The 19,560-nt window shown below is 35.8% G+C and overlaps 1 protein-coding gene across 1 annotated transcript in view; it reads right to left on the bottom strand.

Moving 5' to 3' along the window:
- The window catches only part of GADL1 (glutamate decarboxylase like 1), a 132,686-nt gene that overhangs the window by 90,755 nt on the left and 22,371 nt on the right, over positions 1 to 19,560 (bottom strand). Inside the window, exons 8-10 of the mRNA XM_054595724.1 lie at positions 18,677 to 18,793; positions 13,666 to 13,730; positions 13,259 to 13,340 (exon numbers count right to left, since the gene is read on the bottom strand). Coding sequence (XP_054451699.1) covers positions 13,259 to 13,340; positions 13,666 to 13,730; positions 18,677 to 18,793 — 264 coding nt within the window. The remainder of the gene's footprint in view (positions 1 to 13,258; positions 13,341 to 13,665; positions 13,731 to 18,676; positions 18,794 to 19,560) is intronic.

Below are 19,560 nucleotides of genomic sequence, written 5' to 3'. Positions count from 1 at the left end.
TAAAATTCAATACTCATTCCTAGATAATTTCTCAAGAGGACTTATATAGAATGTATATCATAAGGCAACTTTAATAAACTCACAAAGAAGAAAGAAGTACTTTCTATTTACTATTATTACTGAACATATTTTTGGACGTTCTATCAGGGCATTATATTTGAAAATGATATGAAGCTGAGATATTAGGAAGAAAATAAAATTACTGTTATATACCAATATAATTATATATTTAGAAAATACAAGAGAATAACTTTAAATCTTTCAAAATTTGCAAGAAATCCAGTAAACTAGCTGAATATAAATATTTTATAATTGTTCTCTACACCAGCATTTGCAGTTGGAAGTTTAAAAAAGACACTATACATAGTGATATTAACTAATATAAAATTTTATAAATAACCCCAGCAAAATACATGTAGGTTCTTTATGAGGAAAAAATAAATAAAAATCTATGGAACTTAAACATTTACAGGTAAAATAATAGAATGTCTGTGATTTTGTAAAAACGTATACAGGGAAGAGTAGGAAAGGATAGGTATGAAACTAGGTTACACATGAACTGATCCTTATTAAAGGCATGGGGTAGGTATACAGGGCTTCATCTCTGCTCTTGTATATGCTTGAAATTTTTCAAAATAAAAAGTTAAAAAGAACATTTATGTGAAATAAAAGATATGTGAATAAATAGAGAGGTATGCCATGTTCTTAGCCTGGATGGCTGAAATAATGCTAAGAGGATACATTTTCTCAAATTAACTCCTAGGTTTAATATAACCCTAAGAAAAGCCCAGTAGAATGTTTTTGTCTTTAAAGAAAAGTTTCCATAGTTCATTTGGAAGAATATGTAGATGAAATTAAAAGATTTCATTTAAAAGAGTGAATGAATACTTGATATTTTGAAACTATAATACTTACAGCAATGGAATTATTCCTTGTCTGTACCTCCTAGTGTTTTATTTCTCTCTTGTGTAAGTCTACTATGCTTTTCATTATATACATTTTTATATGCTGTTACAACACTTTTCGTTGTCTTCAGCAGGAACACTTCCAATTCATCCAGTGCTTTATTACTAGAATTAATATGTGCCCTGTTTTGGCTTTTTAATAAAAAAGCACTGTGTTCAGTATTGCCAGTGGGAGTAAGCATTTGTTAATTTATTCATCTTTCATTCAACCTGCAAATATGTCCAACCTCCTATATATTAGATGAGTAAGACATGATCCCTACCCTAAGTGAACTCAAAGTCTAGTAGGAGAAATAAACTTCAAGAAAATAATTCAATGTTTTAAAAAATTTGTTTCATCTTAGATGATCTTCCATTTCCTCTCATTCATATGTAGGCTTTGTACAATATTGGACCCCATCTGATGCATTAAATGCGATAATATATGAAAGTCTGTTTTTTATTTTAATATTTTTTTCTACAGTTAAATAGGTATTGTGTGTCACAAAAAAAGTTGTCAACAGAATAATAGAAGGATGGGTGGCTAAATGATATTTCCAAATACTACTCTCTCCCAAATGAAGATGGCAACATTAGCAGGTTTAGCTTCCCATCTTTCCAATGAAGTCACTGACAACCTGAACAGTTGTGATTATAAGAGGTATCTGGATGGAATGCAGAAAGAGGTATTGTATATTTTTAATGTAAGAAAGGCTTCTTAAAACATATATGTAACTTCATGAATACACACTTCTGAGCTGGACTGAAGGTGCCAGATTAGGGGCTTCCATAATAATGGTGGCCATCATTAAAGAAATTAATATTCTTTCAATTCTTTATACACAAGAACCTCTGTTTCTTAGATCAAAAGTATGGGTAGGACTGGATAGAAAAGGAAAATGCTGGCTGTAAAAGAAAAATATATGCTAATCTATATCTATCAGCATATATATAGTATTATATTAATATGTATCTATCAAGATAATTTTAAATACTTTAATTTTGGCTGGTGGATTATGAGTAACTTTCATGTTTCTCATTTTGCTTCACTCAATGCTACTGTGATCATATATTGCTTTAAAAATAAAAATACCAATAACATATTTTAGTATTTGACTCTTCTGTAAGTTTTCTAGGCCATCCTCTTCTGCACAGTCATTTTCTCACCTGATCTAAATCCCCTGAACACCTGCTTTTTACTTCCATAATTACATTAAAACTATATTGAATTATTTGCTTGAATGCTATTTCTCCTACCAGCCTTTGAGTTCATTTAGGGTAGGGATCATGTCTTACTTATCTAATATATAGGAGGTTGGACATATTTGCAGGTTGAATGAAAGATAAATAAATTAACAAATGCTTACCCCCACTGGCAATAGTGAACACAGCAGATTATTAAAAAGCCAAAACTGGACACCTATCATTTCTAGTAACAAAGCACTAGATGAACTGGAAGTGTCCCTGCTGAAGACAACAAAGTGTTGTAACAACACATAAAAATGCAAATAATGAAAAGCATAGTAGACTTACACAAGAGAGAAATAAAGCACTGGTAAGTACAGAGGGATGGAGCTTGAGGAGATAAGCCAGAGATGTTTCTGCTCCAGGGAAATTTTCCAACTGAAAGAGGACAGCTAAGAAAAGAGCCAGAGAGTGAGAGGTGAGGGAGCAGAGATGACAAATACCATGTGTGGAGACCTGGTATACCACCACTACCTCTCCTCCCCAGCAGGCTTTCCAAAAGCTTCAGGAAACAGAGTTCAAAGGTGTTCATTGTTAACAAGGGCAGTTAAAGTAATGTTTTTTCTTGTTTATGACCCAGAGGTGCCCAACCTAAAGTAGATGTAAAGGTTATATTCTGGAGATCCAGAAAAACTTCAAGCACTGCTCCTGGACTTCTAATTCCCCCAGATATCCAGGATATAAAAATAAAATCCTCTATGAAGAAATAGAAATTAAATATTCAGTAAGCCATCAAAAATTATAAGGCTAGACAATGTGAGAGCCATAAATCACAGACATGAAAAATAACAGGAATAGCACCAGAGGGAATCTAGATATTAGAGTTAGCATAAGCAGATTATAAATCTACCTTTAGAATGTTTATGGAGATGAAAGCCCATCTTAAAAATGTCAATGAGAACTTAAAGACATATATATGTGAAGAAGACCACATACTGTAAAACTGGAAACACACAATAAAGTAAGAATGTAAGAGAGGGTGTTAATAGCAGATTAGATATAGCTAATGAGAAAATTAGTGAATTTTAAGATATGTCATAAAAACTATCCACAAGGAAGCATGGAAAGACAAAATTATGAAACACACAAATAGAGTAAGAGACAGAAAAAACAATGAAAAATTCTAATATACATTTAATTGGCATGCCATAGAAAAAGAGAGAAAGGAGGCAGAGGCAATAATTAAATGATAGTTTTCAAAACTTATGAAACATATCAATCCACAGACTCAAGAAGCCAATGAAGCTATGACAAGAAAAATTAAACATATTTAGAACATTACAGATAAATAGCAGAAAATTAAGGAAAGTCTGAGAATCTTAAAAGAAGTCAGATAAATAAGTCATTTTACCATCAAAGGAATGACAAATAGTTAACTTTCTAATACAACACTAATATACCCACCCCCCAAAATTATGAAAGTTCTGAAAGAAAATTACTGACAGAATTCTACTTCCAGAAAAATAAAATAAAATAAAGATATTTTTAAAGAAACAAAGTTCAACAGGATATGCTACCTTTGGGACCCATTATGCAATTCCTAAATATGGTCTTCAAGAAGAAGAAAATTTATACTAGACACAGCCTCAAAAATATAGAAAGCAATAAAGATATATACACAAAATTACAGAAAAATTTTGTAAAAGCAAAAAGTTGGAATAACCCATCAGCATAAAATGGACAAAAAAATTGTGACATACTCATATGGAATAGCATAAAACGGTGGAAATGCACAATCATCAGGTTGTGTCACAACATAAATTAATCTTACAGACATAAGGTAAGTTGGAGCCACAAGAACAAAGCTGAATGGAAAAAATATACATAGCGTATGATTCTATTTATACAAATTCCAAACAGACACAAGTACACTATATTATTTGAGGATATATAATTGCAAAGGAAAACTAAAAAGAAAAACAGCAAAGTCAATAACAGGAAGGAATACCTGAGGAATTTCTGGTTTCCTGCTCTTTGTTTTAGTCTGAGTCGCAATTACCGGATTATTTCTATTATGATCATAAATTAAGATTTTCACTTCTGTTTTATGCATATTTTACATTTTTCTTATATTGTATAATATTAATTTTAAAAAAGACCAACATCTTCCAAACTCCTAAATAGCCCTCACAATAAACTTCCAAAGAAGAGATTGAATTTCTTTGGCAATTAATAAACCTCCCTAGATTATGATTTACCATTAACATCATAAAGGCCTAAGGCAGGTATGGATGTAAGTGTACATGTCCCTGCTGAGTGAGATACATGCCCCTTCAATACAAAAAAGATGGTGACTATTTTAGTTTTCTTTTTTTCACTCAGTCCAAAATTAATTTCCTTATTGCTTGCCAGTAACAATTTCTGTACAAATTAGGGTTTAGGTACAATTATTAAAAGTCTATATAAAATAAATGCATATTTACCACCTCTGAGTTATCTACAAAATTAGAATGCTTCTCTCATTCACATCAACTTGTGTCGACACTGAGTTGCCGTGGAAGAAAAACCCAGAAACAACTGACTCCTTGAAGCATTTTGGCCTCGAAACAACAAAGCTAGGAAGTGTGATAATGAGTGTCAAATATGTTTTTACATATCTTTCTTGGGAAACAACAAATATGACAACTAGAATTGTGCAAAGGAAAACAAATACAACATTTATTCCAAGAAGTCAAAAGGGTCCCAAGCATCATAACAGAAAGTAGAAATGGAAGAGAAAGCCTTGTTGCAGTAAGTTAATAGTAAAATAAAAGGCAAAAGAAACAAAAAGGCAGAGGCTTGGAATCCTTTAAAAATGCTAAAACCAAATTTTGGCCTACCCATTGAGGCAGGTGCAGCATGCTAACTATAGCACGATTTTTTTTCCAGGTTTCCTTTTATACTCATACCCTCATGTTTCTAATTTTTTTAGATTTTAACTTATGTAATTTTCCTATTATTTTGAGACCTTAATCAGTTTTGTTACAAGATAGGTGAGAAAACACTCAATCTGTAAACAGACTCATCTGTTGGTGATATTTTCCAACTGCCAGAGATGAAAGGACACAAAGATAGAGTTTCACTTTTCCTTTTTGGTCATTTCTTAGAAAGTCTGAAGTGTTCTGTGATGACTGGAAGAGAAGCAAAGATTGGGGCCCCATAGTGAAATGGGATGGCTGCTATGAAGAATGAATTTTTCACCTGGAAGAATAATCTAACGAACAACATAGTAACAGAAGCTTAGATGCATAAAATAGACTGACAGCTGCTGGAAAGGTGTGTGTGTGCAGGGGTAGGCGGGAGACAGGTTGAAAGATGGTGAAGGGATTAACCAGAGAACGTTTGTGCACGATCCATGGACACGGACAACAATATGGGGATTGACTTAGGGAGGGGAGGGGGTGGGGCTGGGTGGAGGTGGGGAAAGGGAGTAAAAGCAGGGACAACTGTAACAGCATAAGCTAGAAAAATAAATTTAAAAACCCAGGAAAAAAATATATAAGAGAGAGTCACACACTCTTAGGGTTCTCCAGAAATAGAAAGTAAGAAGATATTAAATCTAATACTGGGCAACACCCCAACTCATCTAAGTCAAACTGATTGAATAAATGTACCTTAATCAGTAGGACCAGGTGGCAGCCACCCAGAGGTTTGAAGGAACTCAAGGATGAAATTGGGAAACAGTTGGCCAAAATGCTGCATCCTACATTACAAGCAGCCACAGCCAGCAATCTGGCAGATTGTTTATGTCATTCTGTTTATTAGAAGGGGTCAAGAGAGGACCCAGGGAACCTTAGAAAAGCAAGTATCTCTTCCGCTTGTCCAGTCTCCAATAAAGACCAGCATCATTAGACACTAAAACAAAAATAACTCCCTAGGGGAAAGACAATATGGTCTCTGAAAAAGGAAAGTATGAGTCACTGATTTATTATTGGTCTCTGAGGCATGTAGATAAAAGGCCAAATGTTGGCAGAGGGTAGAGTAAAGGATTTTTTTTTAAAGTGCCAACATGAAATGGGAGATGTGAGGAGGCAATGGATATTTCAAGCCATATGGATAAGATAAATAATTTCTACACCTGTCAAAAAAAAATCTTAACCTACTAGCAAGGAGGGATACTCTTTGAGGCTTGAAAGAGATCAGGTTGCGATTATAAAGAAACCACTACTTCATACTGCAGGTAACAAGTTTAAAACGCATTATCATTGGACGGTATTGGATAAAGACATGAAGGTCATTCCAGGAAACATTTTTATCGAGTATTAGTTGAGTGTCAGGCTTTATACTAAGCAGTGGGTCTACAGCGATGAATACGAGCCCTTCTGCCCTCCAGCAGCACACAATCTACTATACAGATGATTACAAGAGCCGAGGAAAAGGTCCTGCATTAGGGCCTGTGCCCATTTATGACAAGAAGATAACAATTAATTGAAATCAAGTAATATAATAACAGTTATGCAATAACACCCCCTTTGAGCCACAGTTCACAAAGGATTTAATTTACTTGGTTATATGGGCAGGGATCTAAAATGAAGTACAAATCCCCTTGTGAGGATTAATGACAATTTCAGTAACAACAAAGAAACCCTAAACCCCAATTTTATTATTTTGTTTAGTGGAAAAGACATAATGAATTTTTGAACATGTGTAACTCAGACATGAACTATTGTATTTCTCTGCCTCATGCAGAAGGAAAGCAGACATAATAAGGGATATTTGTTATTACCAATAATACTGCATGAGGTTTTATTGATGTGATGCATGCATATAAATGTGTATATGCACAAATTTCCAAAAGCTTTATGAAAATTAACTTTTGTTTAATATAATTTAAAAACCAGGAATTAAAAAAGAAAAGGGCTATTTGCTAACCATGAATTTGATCAGTTCTGCCAGTCTTATGCAATTCTCAACCTTGTTGAAAAGTCTAAGAAAAATTTTCTCACCAGAAGCAGTATCAAGCACAAGAGCATGATGTCCCTTCTACAAGTCAAGTGCTTCTTCTTTCTAATCAGTTTTAAATGTGTACCTCTCCCTTTTTTTGCTACATTAGTTAGGAAGCTGCCATTCAAAGAAATGTGTATGTGTTCATATGGAGAGTGTGAGTATTTTCTGGCATGAAAGGAAAACATTTTTTTGATGATCAGATTGTTCAGTATTTTCAAACCAAATAATGGCATTTCTATAGGAACTCCGTGAGGAAAAACTAGAACTAAAAAAAGAAATTCTCACAAAAACAGATGCAGTTTGTTATAGTTTCTCTGATCAATGTTGTACGGCACATTTTTAAAATGGCATATAATAGTTGTTATTTGCAATATCAATTATCATTCTGAATAGAATTTTAAACGGGCTGGGAGATAGCACATTTTTCAGGTGTGATATTCCTGTGAAATTTCTCTGCCTTCTGCTGGAGGACCACACTGGGAAATGGTATTAGTCTCCTTTTTCTTCTTTTCTCTTTGCATTGCAGTGCCAGATACATAGCATTGAATGAATTTCCTACTCTTCTACTTCCTGCTGCTCCTTCTCCTAAAGAAAAACTGGAGACTACATTCTGGGCCTTCTCTAAAATGAAGATGAAAGGAAAAGAATTGCAAGCTTAACTCTTTTTTTTTCCCATCTTATTATTTGAAACCTAGGTAGCTCAGAATTGCATGTTGATACCTCCATCCAAAGACGATCCCTAAGAAGGAGGCATAATATTTCAATACATGAAACTAGAAGGAATATATTTACATGTGTATCTGTAAGTGTGGGCATACAAATGACTTGCCTATTAAATTGACAAAGCTAGATACCTCTGTGACGTCAAGGGGAACCCTGTAACAAACATACAGGCACACGCTCACACACACACTCATACCCTGTTAGTAAAATGTTAAGCGATTTCTAGGAGGAAAGTTAGGGAACAACTTTGTTAGTAAAAATCTAAGTAATTTCTAGAAGGAAAATTAGGAAACAAGTATAAAAAAAGCATCACAAAAGATGACCAGAGCTCTCCTACTTCCAGGAATTTATTCCAAGGAAAGAATAAAGGATGTGCATAAATATTCAGCCTCAAAGATAGAAGTCAAATCCATAATAGTCAAAAATTAAAACAATTTAATTGGGGTGGTCAAGTTAATTATAATATATCAAAACTAGAGAATACTATGCAGCTATTAAAAATGTACACAATGAACATTGACATGGAACAATGTTCAGTTTTGTTTAACAGAAAAAGCATGTCAAAAGCAAAATATGTTACAAGTTTATTTTTTATGTTAGGTATGTGTGCATATATATACACTTAGATATATATGCATAAGAAAATATATTGAAGGCTATCTTCAGTTATGTATTCTATATCTCTTTTTCTTCATCTTTCTCCATATCTAAATTTTCTGATTTGTGTATAATAAACACACATTACTTCTGAAATAAACCTATAAAAATGAGCATAATTTCAAAAATTCATAGTTATCAATAGTCTTTCTTTTAAAAAAAAAAGTCCTTTAAATTGTCTCTAGCTGATAGGTCAAACAAGAGGTCCTTTTGAATTAATATTCAATTATAATTGTAGATACAAATGGAAAGGAATAATCTACACTCCAAAAGTCACCTGATTGGCATATTTCCTGTTTCATGTATCTGCTAGGTTGTATAAAACTAAAAGTCCTTCTAACAACATTAAAAATCAAAATGCCAATATTGAAAGTTTTCTGCATCCATGCAACTGATTCTAAGAATATATTGCCTTTTATTTTAGATCAAAGCATCAAAATTGTCATGAATCCAAAACAGTCATGTCGATCCAGCATCTACATCTCAACTCAACCTATTTATAATCACAGATTTTTTTTTTAAATCCCTGATTTTCTTTTTATCTCTATGATGCAATGAGGGTTAGCGATAGTATAGTTCCAGAGCAACAGCTCTGCTCTGTTCCTAAAGCAGTCTTCTTCACTAATACAGGAAATTAAAAATGCAAAATACCACAAGCTAGTCAGTCAGGAAAGCAGCATTGTGAATGTTAGGGCTTTGCAGATACAAATTAAGGAATTAGTTTTTCCCTTAGCAGGAGTACATTCACTAAGTAATTTGCTTTCTTTAACTGGAGTTATCCTCTTCCATTAACTGGAGAAGTAAGTCCAAATTAAAATCACTATTTATCAATTACTGCTGGAGGCATGCTCAAGCCTGTGTAAGGGCCTAGGCAATAAAGCTCATCAACTATAATTTTAATCATTGTTTAATCAGAGCTCTCAAAAGGAATAAGTTGGGGTAGGGGAGAAATGGGAAACTCTTAGTTACTGTTGGCAAGAAGGCAGATATTTCTGAGGACTTTTGATTTATTTACTCATTATATTTTTCAACAAATTTTTTATTTTTTGTCCTTGTTCAATAAAAACTTGCTATGCACTGTACATGCAGTGGTAAATATAATGCCACTGTGTTTACTATCCTTATACAGCTTACATTCTAGTGGGGAGGGAAAATTGATACAGGAGAAGGCATAATTATAAATCATGGTGAGTACTTCAGAGGAAGGGAACAGAGTCAGAGAACAAATAATGGGGAGATGCCAGTTTTACCTTGTGGAGCCTGGAAACCCTTAAGAAGAAACATTTAAGCTCTGACCGAAAGGATGACAGTCATTTACACTCATGATACTCTTCTTTCAATTTTGTCAGCATCGTTCTTTCCTGATCTTCCTACTACTTCCTTAGCCATTCCAGCTCTTCACTGTGAGTTTCTCTTCTATCCAGTCTTTAGCCTCTGACATTCTTCAGGGCTACCTTCTCTGATCTTTTCTTTTCAGACTCCAAAGTTCCTCCTAAGGCAATCTATCCCACTTCTAGAACCTCCAAAGTCATCTACATGTCGTTAATTCTCTAATATACTTCTCCAGCCGACAACTCTTTTTCTAACTCTGGGTCCACATGTCAACTGCTTACATGACATCTTCATTTGAATGTCCCAAAAAAATCTCAAATTTAACAGGACCAATGCTAAAATAAAGATATTTCAGTCTCAGATCTTATCCTTTAGCAAACTCCGTCTCCCTCAATAGGATCTTTCACTCTGTTGCTATATCATTAATCACAAAGTCAAACCTGACACCTGCTTCTCCCTCATCTGCCACGTGCAACTGGTAATTCAGCCCTGTCTTATTGATAGCAAAAATATATCTTAAATTTCATCACATTATTCCATCTCCTCTAACATCAAGTCTTCCTTAGATACTGCAAGCCTTTACTTATTCTTGTATTCATTCTTGCCCCGCTTCCAATTCATTGTTTTAAATGAAAATATTTTCAGATTACTCCCTGGCTTTAAAATCCTCCCACTGTTTTGAAGATTAAGTCTAAAATCACGAAGATGGTTTCTCATATCCTGCATGTCTTATCCACTGCCAAATCTCTTTGTCCTATCCCATGCCAGTCTTAGCATTATTCTCTGTGCTTCGGCAACAATGGACTTCTTTTAGTATCTAAAATTTAAAAGGACCTTTCTCTTAAAGATTTTGAGCATGCTATTTTTTCCATCTGGGACATTTCAGATCTTCTTGTTGTGTATTCTCAGAGTAGCCTACTATTCTCTGTATCAGAGAGAAGTATATTTGGCTACAAGTAATAGATTACCTAATGGAAGTAGCTTCAGCAATAAAGACGTTTAACTACCTCATTTCACAAAAAGTCTGGAAGTATGCACTTCCAGGGTGGATGCAACGTTGCAAAACCATCACCCAAGACCAAGGCTTTTCCCCTTCCTGTTCTGCCATTCTCTGCGTGTTCACTTTTCAATGTAGGGTCACTGTCTATGGTTACAAGGTCAGAGAGCTTCATGCATCACGTTGTGACCTAACTGCATTCAAGGTAGGAAAGAGGAAAGAGTGCCCTCTTCTTGTGTGTATCATCTCTTGCAAAAAGTAAAACTTTTCTCAAACGCCCCATCACATTTCCCCTACGTCATATTGGCCGCATTAGTGTCAAACAGGGACTCTGAGCTGTAAGGGAGATGGGTTAGATGACTTTTGGGAGATAGAAGGGAAGGAGGCTGGAGGTTGGAATGGCTCCAGAATATATAATCAACAGTGTCTGATACCTTCTTCAGAGTACTTAACAAGATAGTAATTAAAGAATTAAATAGGTGTATTTTGTTCACTGTCTCCTCTGTGAGATGACACACATTTGACTGCGGGAGACGCATCTGTTTTATAAGCTCAGAATCAGCACAGTGCCTGGCCTACATAGCAAATCAGTTAGTGCTGGTAGAATGAATGAATAAATGAATATAAAAGAACAACAGAGGAAGAAAATAGGTACAAAAGAGAGATAAAACTGCCAACACAAATCTTCTTAAGCTGATTGTCATATCTCATTATCTCATGTTTCAACTCTCCATTCCAGTTAATTTGAAAACAATCTTTCATCCAAAAAAAAAGGCAACTTTTGAAAGTGCTCAATTCTTTGCACAATGAATGCAATTTTTCTAACTTCTTAATTCTTGCCAAGTGAGTAAACATAGATATTATTGTTCTTATTGAGATCCAGGAATAATTCTTTTTCAAAAAATACAATTTTAACCCCTGTTATAGAGTTAGATGATCCAGAAAATTTTAAATTGCTTTAGGTACATAAATCTAAATCAATTCTTGGCTAAATCACTCAAATATCATTCAAAAAGAAAAATATATAAGAGCTAGAAAATTATTTAAAAGAGTAGTCATAAAATTTTTGGTCTAAATTTTCCACTCCTGAGAGCAGCACACCAGCAGATAAGAATGTCATTCAGATTGACTCATTAGGGAGAAAGCTGATAGAAAATGGCTGGCACATAAAAGGATGCTCGAGATATTTTTGTCTTCATATCTAGATCAAAGGAAAACCTGGGTTTACTCCCAAACTCTGTCTTAAATATGTAACTATGTGCAAGTTGAGTATGTCCTTTTGTTCACAAATAATATAATAATCTTAAACTATCTTTTAGCTGTAACATGCTATCATCACTCTACAACTTAAAAACTTAAATGAAAAATAGTTCAATGAAATTGAATACAGTCGATGGCAGCCAGCCTAATAAAACATAAAGGAATAGATTCATATTCCCAAGAGTGTCTCTATCTACAGATGCAGAATCTGTTCTTAGTTTTCGATGGACATTCTGTTTGGTCATCCCAAAAGACCACCAACATACAAATACAGTACCACAAGTTTTGTCTTTAGAGAAAGGTGTAACGAGCCACATATGCAACAGTAGATTTCAAATTTTAAATGTGGTTTTCATTTGAAATAAAATTCCTTAAAAAGAGAATATGACTTTAGCATTGGCAAAGGGAGTCCCCTAAGGAAAAAAATGTAAACAGATGGCTGAGAAAAATCACCCACATGCTGCACACAGATCTTGAGGAGGCATTTCTAAGAATGAAGTGGCACTTCCCAGCCTGGGCCACTTCCCACAAGGATCCTTATTTAACCCACAGAAAACAGAGTTTATACCTCTAGCCAAGAAGCAGCTCAGCAACTCTTTTCCCACTTGCCTCACAGTAATCCAGACTAGTTTTCAACTCTCCCCAATATTCCGGAAGAAGCTAATTACCAACCACTTGAGACAGACGATTCTCTAATAAATCAGTGTTCGATGATGAGGCCTGAACTAACATCTTCCCATATAATCGGGCTGTTAAGCCCCAGCTACGCATATTAAGCATTCAATTTAATGTATGACACACATCTGTTCCACTTTCTCGCAAGCAGAAGTTTCAAGATAACTTAAATCCCAGACTTAATCAAGGAGAAACAAATCTTGGCAGTGTTTAAAACTGATTTTTAAAATATAATCCAAATGAGAGTGAGAAAAACCGTTTTGCTGTAACTAATGAGATTACATAATACCTAAATCAAATCTACAAAATTATCTGAGCAGAAATACTAGCTCTTTCATCCAAGCCTATTTATCTTTCTTTTTGTTACCACCACCATTTACCAAAGGCCTCTACCTATATCAGGCCCAACGCACCAAAATATAGGTAAAAAATAAATTCTCTGCAAGCCCTGCACTTTAACCCCTCTCAATGCCCAGAGGCCGTAAGAGAAAAAACTCACAGATTTGTCTTTCACAAGGAGAGCGCAGCACTGAATTCCTGCCATCAGCATCTTGTGGGGGTTCCAGGCCACGGAATCAGCTCTGTTATGTAAAACAAAGAAAAGGACAGGGTGGCAAGGGGAACCATTAATTTCTACTGGAGAAAAGAATTCTACCATCAGCAGCACAGGCATTCAATACTCACACCCAAGGTAGTGCTCAACGGGGTCCCTTGTTGGAGTAGTCTAGGGAGTTTAGAGTTCTGTGTTTGTTTTTTTCTTCAAGTAAATCAGTTTGTGTGTGTGTGTGTGTGTGTGTGTGTGTGTGTGTGTGCGCGCGCATTTTCAGGATGTTACTTAAGTGGGCAAAACCCAGAGAGATTCCCATGCCTAAATGAGAGATGCTGTGTCTGGGGAACTACATTTACCTGTGGATGCCGTGCAGAAGCCTGCGGTGCTTCCTGGACATCAAAGCTGAGCCACCCCAAGAAGCCTGTTGACAAAGTTATATAAGCAGGACAAGGTTATTTCAATGTGACTTGTTTACCAGCCAATTGTCCTAGGAAACCCTGAGTGACAACCTCAATCTGCCTTGCTACTTTGTTTTAGGCCAATGTTAACCTATTTGTATTCCAGGAAACTTTGGTCTGTGGCTCCATTCAGGCAATCAGAGCTTCTCATCACAACAGATGGCTCCCATTAACCCTTAGGACTTAAGTTCACACATCATAAAAAAATTGTTATATTAACCTGTTGAGTTGCATGTGGTTGAAAAGGTTTAAAAGACACAGTCTATACCGTCTTGAATCTCAGAATCTAAAAAAGACAACATCCTTACAGTGCCAATATTCTACCATATACAACGTACCACTGCTGATCATAAGTCAGGGTCTAAGGACTGGCATTCTGTATAATAAATGTGGTATGTGCTTGACAAAGTGGATAGAAAGGAATGCAGAAATCCATAGCTAAATAGCTTTAGCTAGGTAGAGATGGATCCTAGTATTGAAAAATTAGATCTTTTCAGCCAAATACCTTTCAATATATTTATAAATTTTTTTTAAAAAAAAGTGGGAGTGGGAGAAAGGAGATGTGGGACTTAACAAAGTTATTCACTGGAAAGGTAAATATGAGCAAACAAGAGGGGAACTGAAAATAAGGAAGTGAAAGGAAATCTCACAGTCAATAAGTCTAGAAAGGAGGGAGGAAGAATCAGTGTGAGGAATGAGAAAGTCAGTTTGGTTCCTGAAGTTGAGCAATCTTCTGAGTTTAATTTGCAGGGCAGTGAAGGCAACTGCAGTAAGGAAATATGAGGGGACCATCCTGGGCCGTGTTGAATGCTCTCCAAGGCTATTTACACAGCACGACATTGCATTGAGAATGGAATTATTGTCACTTCAGTTTTTTAATAGGAAAAACTAATGTTCAGAAGCTGTAGGTAAACTCTCCAAGGTCTCGCAGGTAATAAAAACCAGGTCTTTTTGACAATAGCCTCATAACTTAGAGAAGGTAACCCATTGGCCAAACGGTACAGTACAACATGGATAATTGAGGGTGATGAAAGTACTATAGCAGGAGGTGAGTTTAGGAACTGCCTAGGATATAGGCTATCTTATTTTAGGCTACAGAATTTAAAAAGATAAGGAACACCCACTAGCATGGAGAAAGAAGTGGTAAGATTGTGTGGGCCATTGATGCGGAAGGTAAAAGAGATGAGATGCCTCCGTTACCCTCAGAGGATCACAGAAGCTGAGCCCATCACTGAACAATAAGGCATGGCCTTAAATCCCACCTAAAACAGCTCTCTTATTCAGGGCTGGAACTCCACAGGGAGTGTGCCACCTGAGGTGCACAATTTAAGGAGGCATGTGCTCTCAGAGTCCGACTCTTGCATGGCCCTGAGAATAAATCCCTCCTTGAGTCCTAGGAACCTCACTTCTGCCACCTTAGTTCCAATACTGCTTCCAGGAATGCAAGTCTCCAATAACCCCATAGAGTTCCCAAAAGTTTGGGAACTGAAGCTGGTATGCATGCAAATCCCAAAGATTCCCAAATACAGGATTGATGACTTGGGGTTGTCAGTCAAGCCCTCTTCCTGCTGCACTCTTGCCTCACGGCATTCCTGACGGACTATGTCTGATTAAGGCTGAGATAGAGGCAACTGCCTTCAGCATCTCCCAGGGGTGTCCAACCCATAGCCCATGGGCCCCATGTGGCCCAGAATGGCTACAGATATGGTCCAACACAAAATTATAAATTTACCTCAAACCTTTTTTTTTTCCTCACCAGTTTTCATTAGTGTTTGTGTATTGAATGTGTGACCCAAGACGACTCTTCCTCTTCCAGTGTGGCCCAAAGATGCCAAAATGTTGGACACCCCTGTGGGAAAGCTTTATCCTGGCCTTCCAACTAAGGACCTCCAGTTCTGGATTTTGAGATCTTGACCTTTCACAAACATTAGGGTGACTTACATATGATGTTCTCTTACTTCCATTACCCATGCTTTTTTTACCTACTTTTCTCAGGTTTTTTATCCCCAACTTCATTGAGAACCTACCAGTGACAATTAGGGTAAAAGTGAAGTAGTAAGACTCAGACACCGCCATTTACTCTCTTACTCTTTCCACCTGTCTCACATGCTACACTCACAGTCCTTTGTGTCTCCTGTACTACCCTCTGCCTCCTCTTCCTCCCCCAAAAGTAAACAATATTCTCCCAATCCTAGAGAGCTGAATTGATGTTTTCAAATCACATGTGTTCTTTCAAGGCTCTGGTTCACCGGTTTACAGAGCAGTTGGGCAGGGTTAGAAATAGCTGATCCACAAACTTATTCCTTAAAAAAGCTGAAAGGAGAAAAACAATGTTATGCCCTATTTCTATTTGCTTAACTTTCTAAATTTTGACCCCAAAACTTTCAAAAACAACAAATAAATCACCCAAGTGATGAAGGAACTTGGTTTTCCTTCTCAATAAAGACCACCATTTATTGAGCTATTACTACATGTTAGGCACCACAGCTACCATTTTACTCACTTTTTTTTTCTCTTGAATTACTTAAGTAATAAGGGAACAGTAGGATCAGCCCTGAAAGGAAGGTGGAGGCAGGGGTAGAAATGACATCCACAGCATGTAAAGCCCATGAATTTCAATAACAATGTTTACTCCCACTCTGGCACTTGGAATGCAGAGTAGGTGAGAGACTTCAGGAAGCTCTGCTGGGAGTGGGAGGCTCAGCAGCAGCCACAGCCTCAGCTTTGGAGAAGAGGTGAACCATCCTTGACACCCTGGTTGGAGGCAGAGGCTGGAATAACAATGTGCTCTCACAGAAGAATAATAGAACTGGAGGCAAAAAATGTCAACAACACTAGAGTTTTCCTTATTCGGTTGTTTAAAAAAAATGCATTGCAATTAATCATATTTAAGACACTCTCAAATGTAAGAGTCACTGTTTTTTGTTACCACTAATAAAAAAAAATGGTGTGAACATACCAATTTCAGTTGTTAAAAATGTTTTTAAAAAGTGTGTCATAAAATTAATAAATTGTGGTTCATATGCAGGGTAACTTGGTTTCTTGTAAAACCCAGAAGAATAAGCAATCAGAATTACAGTTCTTTTTTTAAAAAGTAAATACCAGTTTTTAATAATTTAAAGTATCTTTCAAATATTGTGTAGAATATTTCCAAAAGGTCAAAGTAATTATGGCAATTTTGTTAATTTTTAATCTTTAAATTTAATAAACTGTGCATAGAATAAAAAGGTAGAATAGCTACATGCTTCCGTATGAAATTTTATCAACAGATTCGATGCCTGCAATATTAAAGAATAGATGAACACTGTCTCCATGTTTGAGCTAATTTCTTTAATAGGTCAAATAAACTGTTGTCCAATTTAATCTAATACTACAGGCATTCATTATGTGTAAGTAGAATAATTTGTGTGGCTTATATTTTCCTTGTAGAAGTGTTCCCTTCCAAAATTCAACCTCTAATCTTTTAGAAAACATAGAGAGGTTTTTACTCATACTTATAAACCATAATTCTCTTTAAGCCCCATAAATCTCTTAATATCATTTCTAATTTAGAAACTGCTGTAGCTACTATTTTATATAAACTATATAATCCAAATTTGATGTTTTTTATGAGAGTAGAATTTTCAAGTATAAATGATGATGTATTTTATTCCCCCCTTATTTCCACAGTTATAGAAGTACTCCATATTATCTTTTAGAACATAATATATTATTGTTTTTCTAAGTTTATAAAAATCAGTAAGATATAAGTTGAAATGTAAACAGATACAAGTATTACAATTCCATTTTTAAAAGTCACAAATAGCCTACCTGAAATATTGCCATTGGCATACTAATAGAGCCTATAATTCTAATGAATTTATATTAATGCTGCTTTTATCATACATTAGCATACTTTTAATGAAAACCTTAAGTTGCTAAAAAATCTCTCCATATCATATCGAGATGCTTTACTTTGAAAGCATAAAATCATCCAAACTACAAAATTATGGGTATGTATATTCTCCAAATGCTCAGTTATCTTCCACTCAGCAAATTAAAAATACAGTCCTTTCCTTTTTTTTCTGATAAGGAGGCTATGAACCACTCACTTACCAGAGAAAGTTTCCCTAACGTTTCATCAGGATGTTCAGCAGTCCCTTCTGTTGGGTTGAATCAAACTAATTAACTCCTGATTTCACACACACAAAAAGAGAAACCAAAATGCTCAACAAGCTCTTACAACTGTCTGAGCTCGACCTTTTAATGTTAGATAAATAGAATTTTAAGAGTTACCTTTAATTAAGGAAAAAAATGTTACAAACAACCCTGGGACTTACCCAATTAATTAGGAAAAAAGCCAATCCTTTAGGTTAAAAAAAATTATGAAAAATATGTTATCCCCATCCCTCTGAAGCAATTATCTATAATATATCTATATAAAACCTGCTTTAATTAGAGAATGAAATTATGTAGTTCAGCTTTTTGCATTTTCTGTCTGCTTGGTGTCATATAATTTTTAAGCTAGAATATACTTTACAGACCATAGCAGCCATTTCTCTCTTTACAAATGAAGAAATCAAAGCCCAGAGGGCTGAGGTCACTATGTAAAAGAAGTCAATGAGAATCCAAAAATCAAAGGCTCTTGGCTCCACAGTCCAAAATGTGTCCCTTACACCATGGTGCCTCAAAGACAGTTGATTGAAGGAACCAAAGAAGATGGTTCACGGGAGAAGAAGAAATAAAATGTAATCTAGAAACCTGAAAATTTACATTGTCTTAGAATATTCTTCTTTATTCTTTACCCAAAAAGACATTTTTATTTCCCCTAATTTCATATTGAAATAAAAGTAGTTGGAGACTTCATTCTAATTTCTGAGGATAAAAAGATCAGAAAGGTAAAAGGATGTATGCATCTAGATGAACTTACATCCACATGAAGCCAGAGGCCATGCCTTTCGCAGACATCAGCTATTTCATCCAGAGGATCGAACGCGCCCAACACAGTTGTACCCGAGGTGGCACAGACAAGGAAGGGTGCTGCTCCCTGTGAGAAGGACCCACACATAAGAATCATCACCATCACTTCTAAATTTGTCCTGTGATAGGTGGGTAAATTAGAAAGGTTACACTATATCCAGATATCTATTGGATTTCTTTGGAGATAATCATCAATTCAGTGAATGTTTCTCAACTTTTCTATTACATAGCCTCGTATTCTAAGTAAGTTAGGGAAACTGAGAAGACGTTATGGCAATAGTAGTCCTTAGTCCCAACTCAATATTTTTTGTATAATTTTCTTTCTAGAGCACTTTCTGTTCTCAGCTTTCCCAAATAGAAAGTAAATGACCTCATCTGCGTTGGTGACCCAACATCCGGTATGACTCTTACCTTCTTCTTGGGGAGACTCACTGGGCCTCCAGAGTGCCAACCTTGTTAACCTTTCTCCAAAGTAAAAAGGGACATTTGCAAGATAAGCAGCTCCAGGGACAAACCATACTGGCCTGTGTGCTTGTCTCCTTGTGTCATGAGTGCAGTTACAAAAAAAAAGAATGGGCTCAGACATTAATATGGACAAGGTAACCTCACAGGGATACACTCTCCAAAACGGGCGCTCAACAGAGAGCTCTGTTAGAATGTGCTGGTAGGAAAAACCTGCATAACTCTGTCCACAGTCATTCCTCACATAGCTGATGGCTGCATCTTCATAGTGAACAGGTGCCAGAGGGAAATGGAGAGAAAGGGGGTACAGGGGTCACATGCAGACATGAGTGGCAATTCCAGCCAAGCTAGCCAGCACCTTGGTCCCACAAG

This window comes from Pteronotus mesoamericanus, unplaced genomic scaffold, assembly GCF_021234165.1.
Source record: "Pteronotus mesoamericanus isolate MK-2021 breed Mesoamerican mustached bat unplaced genomic scaffold, CSHL_Meso_final scaffold_54, whole genome shotgun sequence".
In the NCBI taxonomy this organism is placed as follows: Eukaryota; Metazoa; Chordata; class Mammalia; order Chiroptera; family Mormoopidae; genus Pteronotus; species Pteronotus mesoamericanus.
This window is presented reverse-complemented; position numbering and strand designations above follow the sequence as displayed.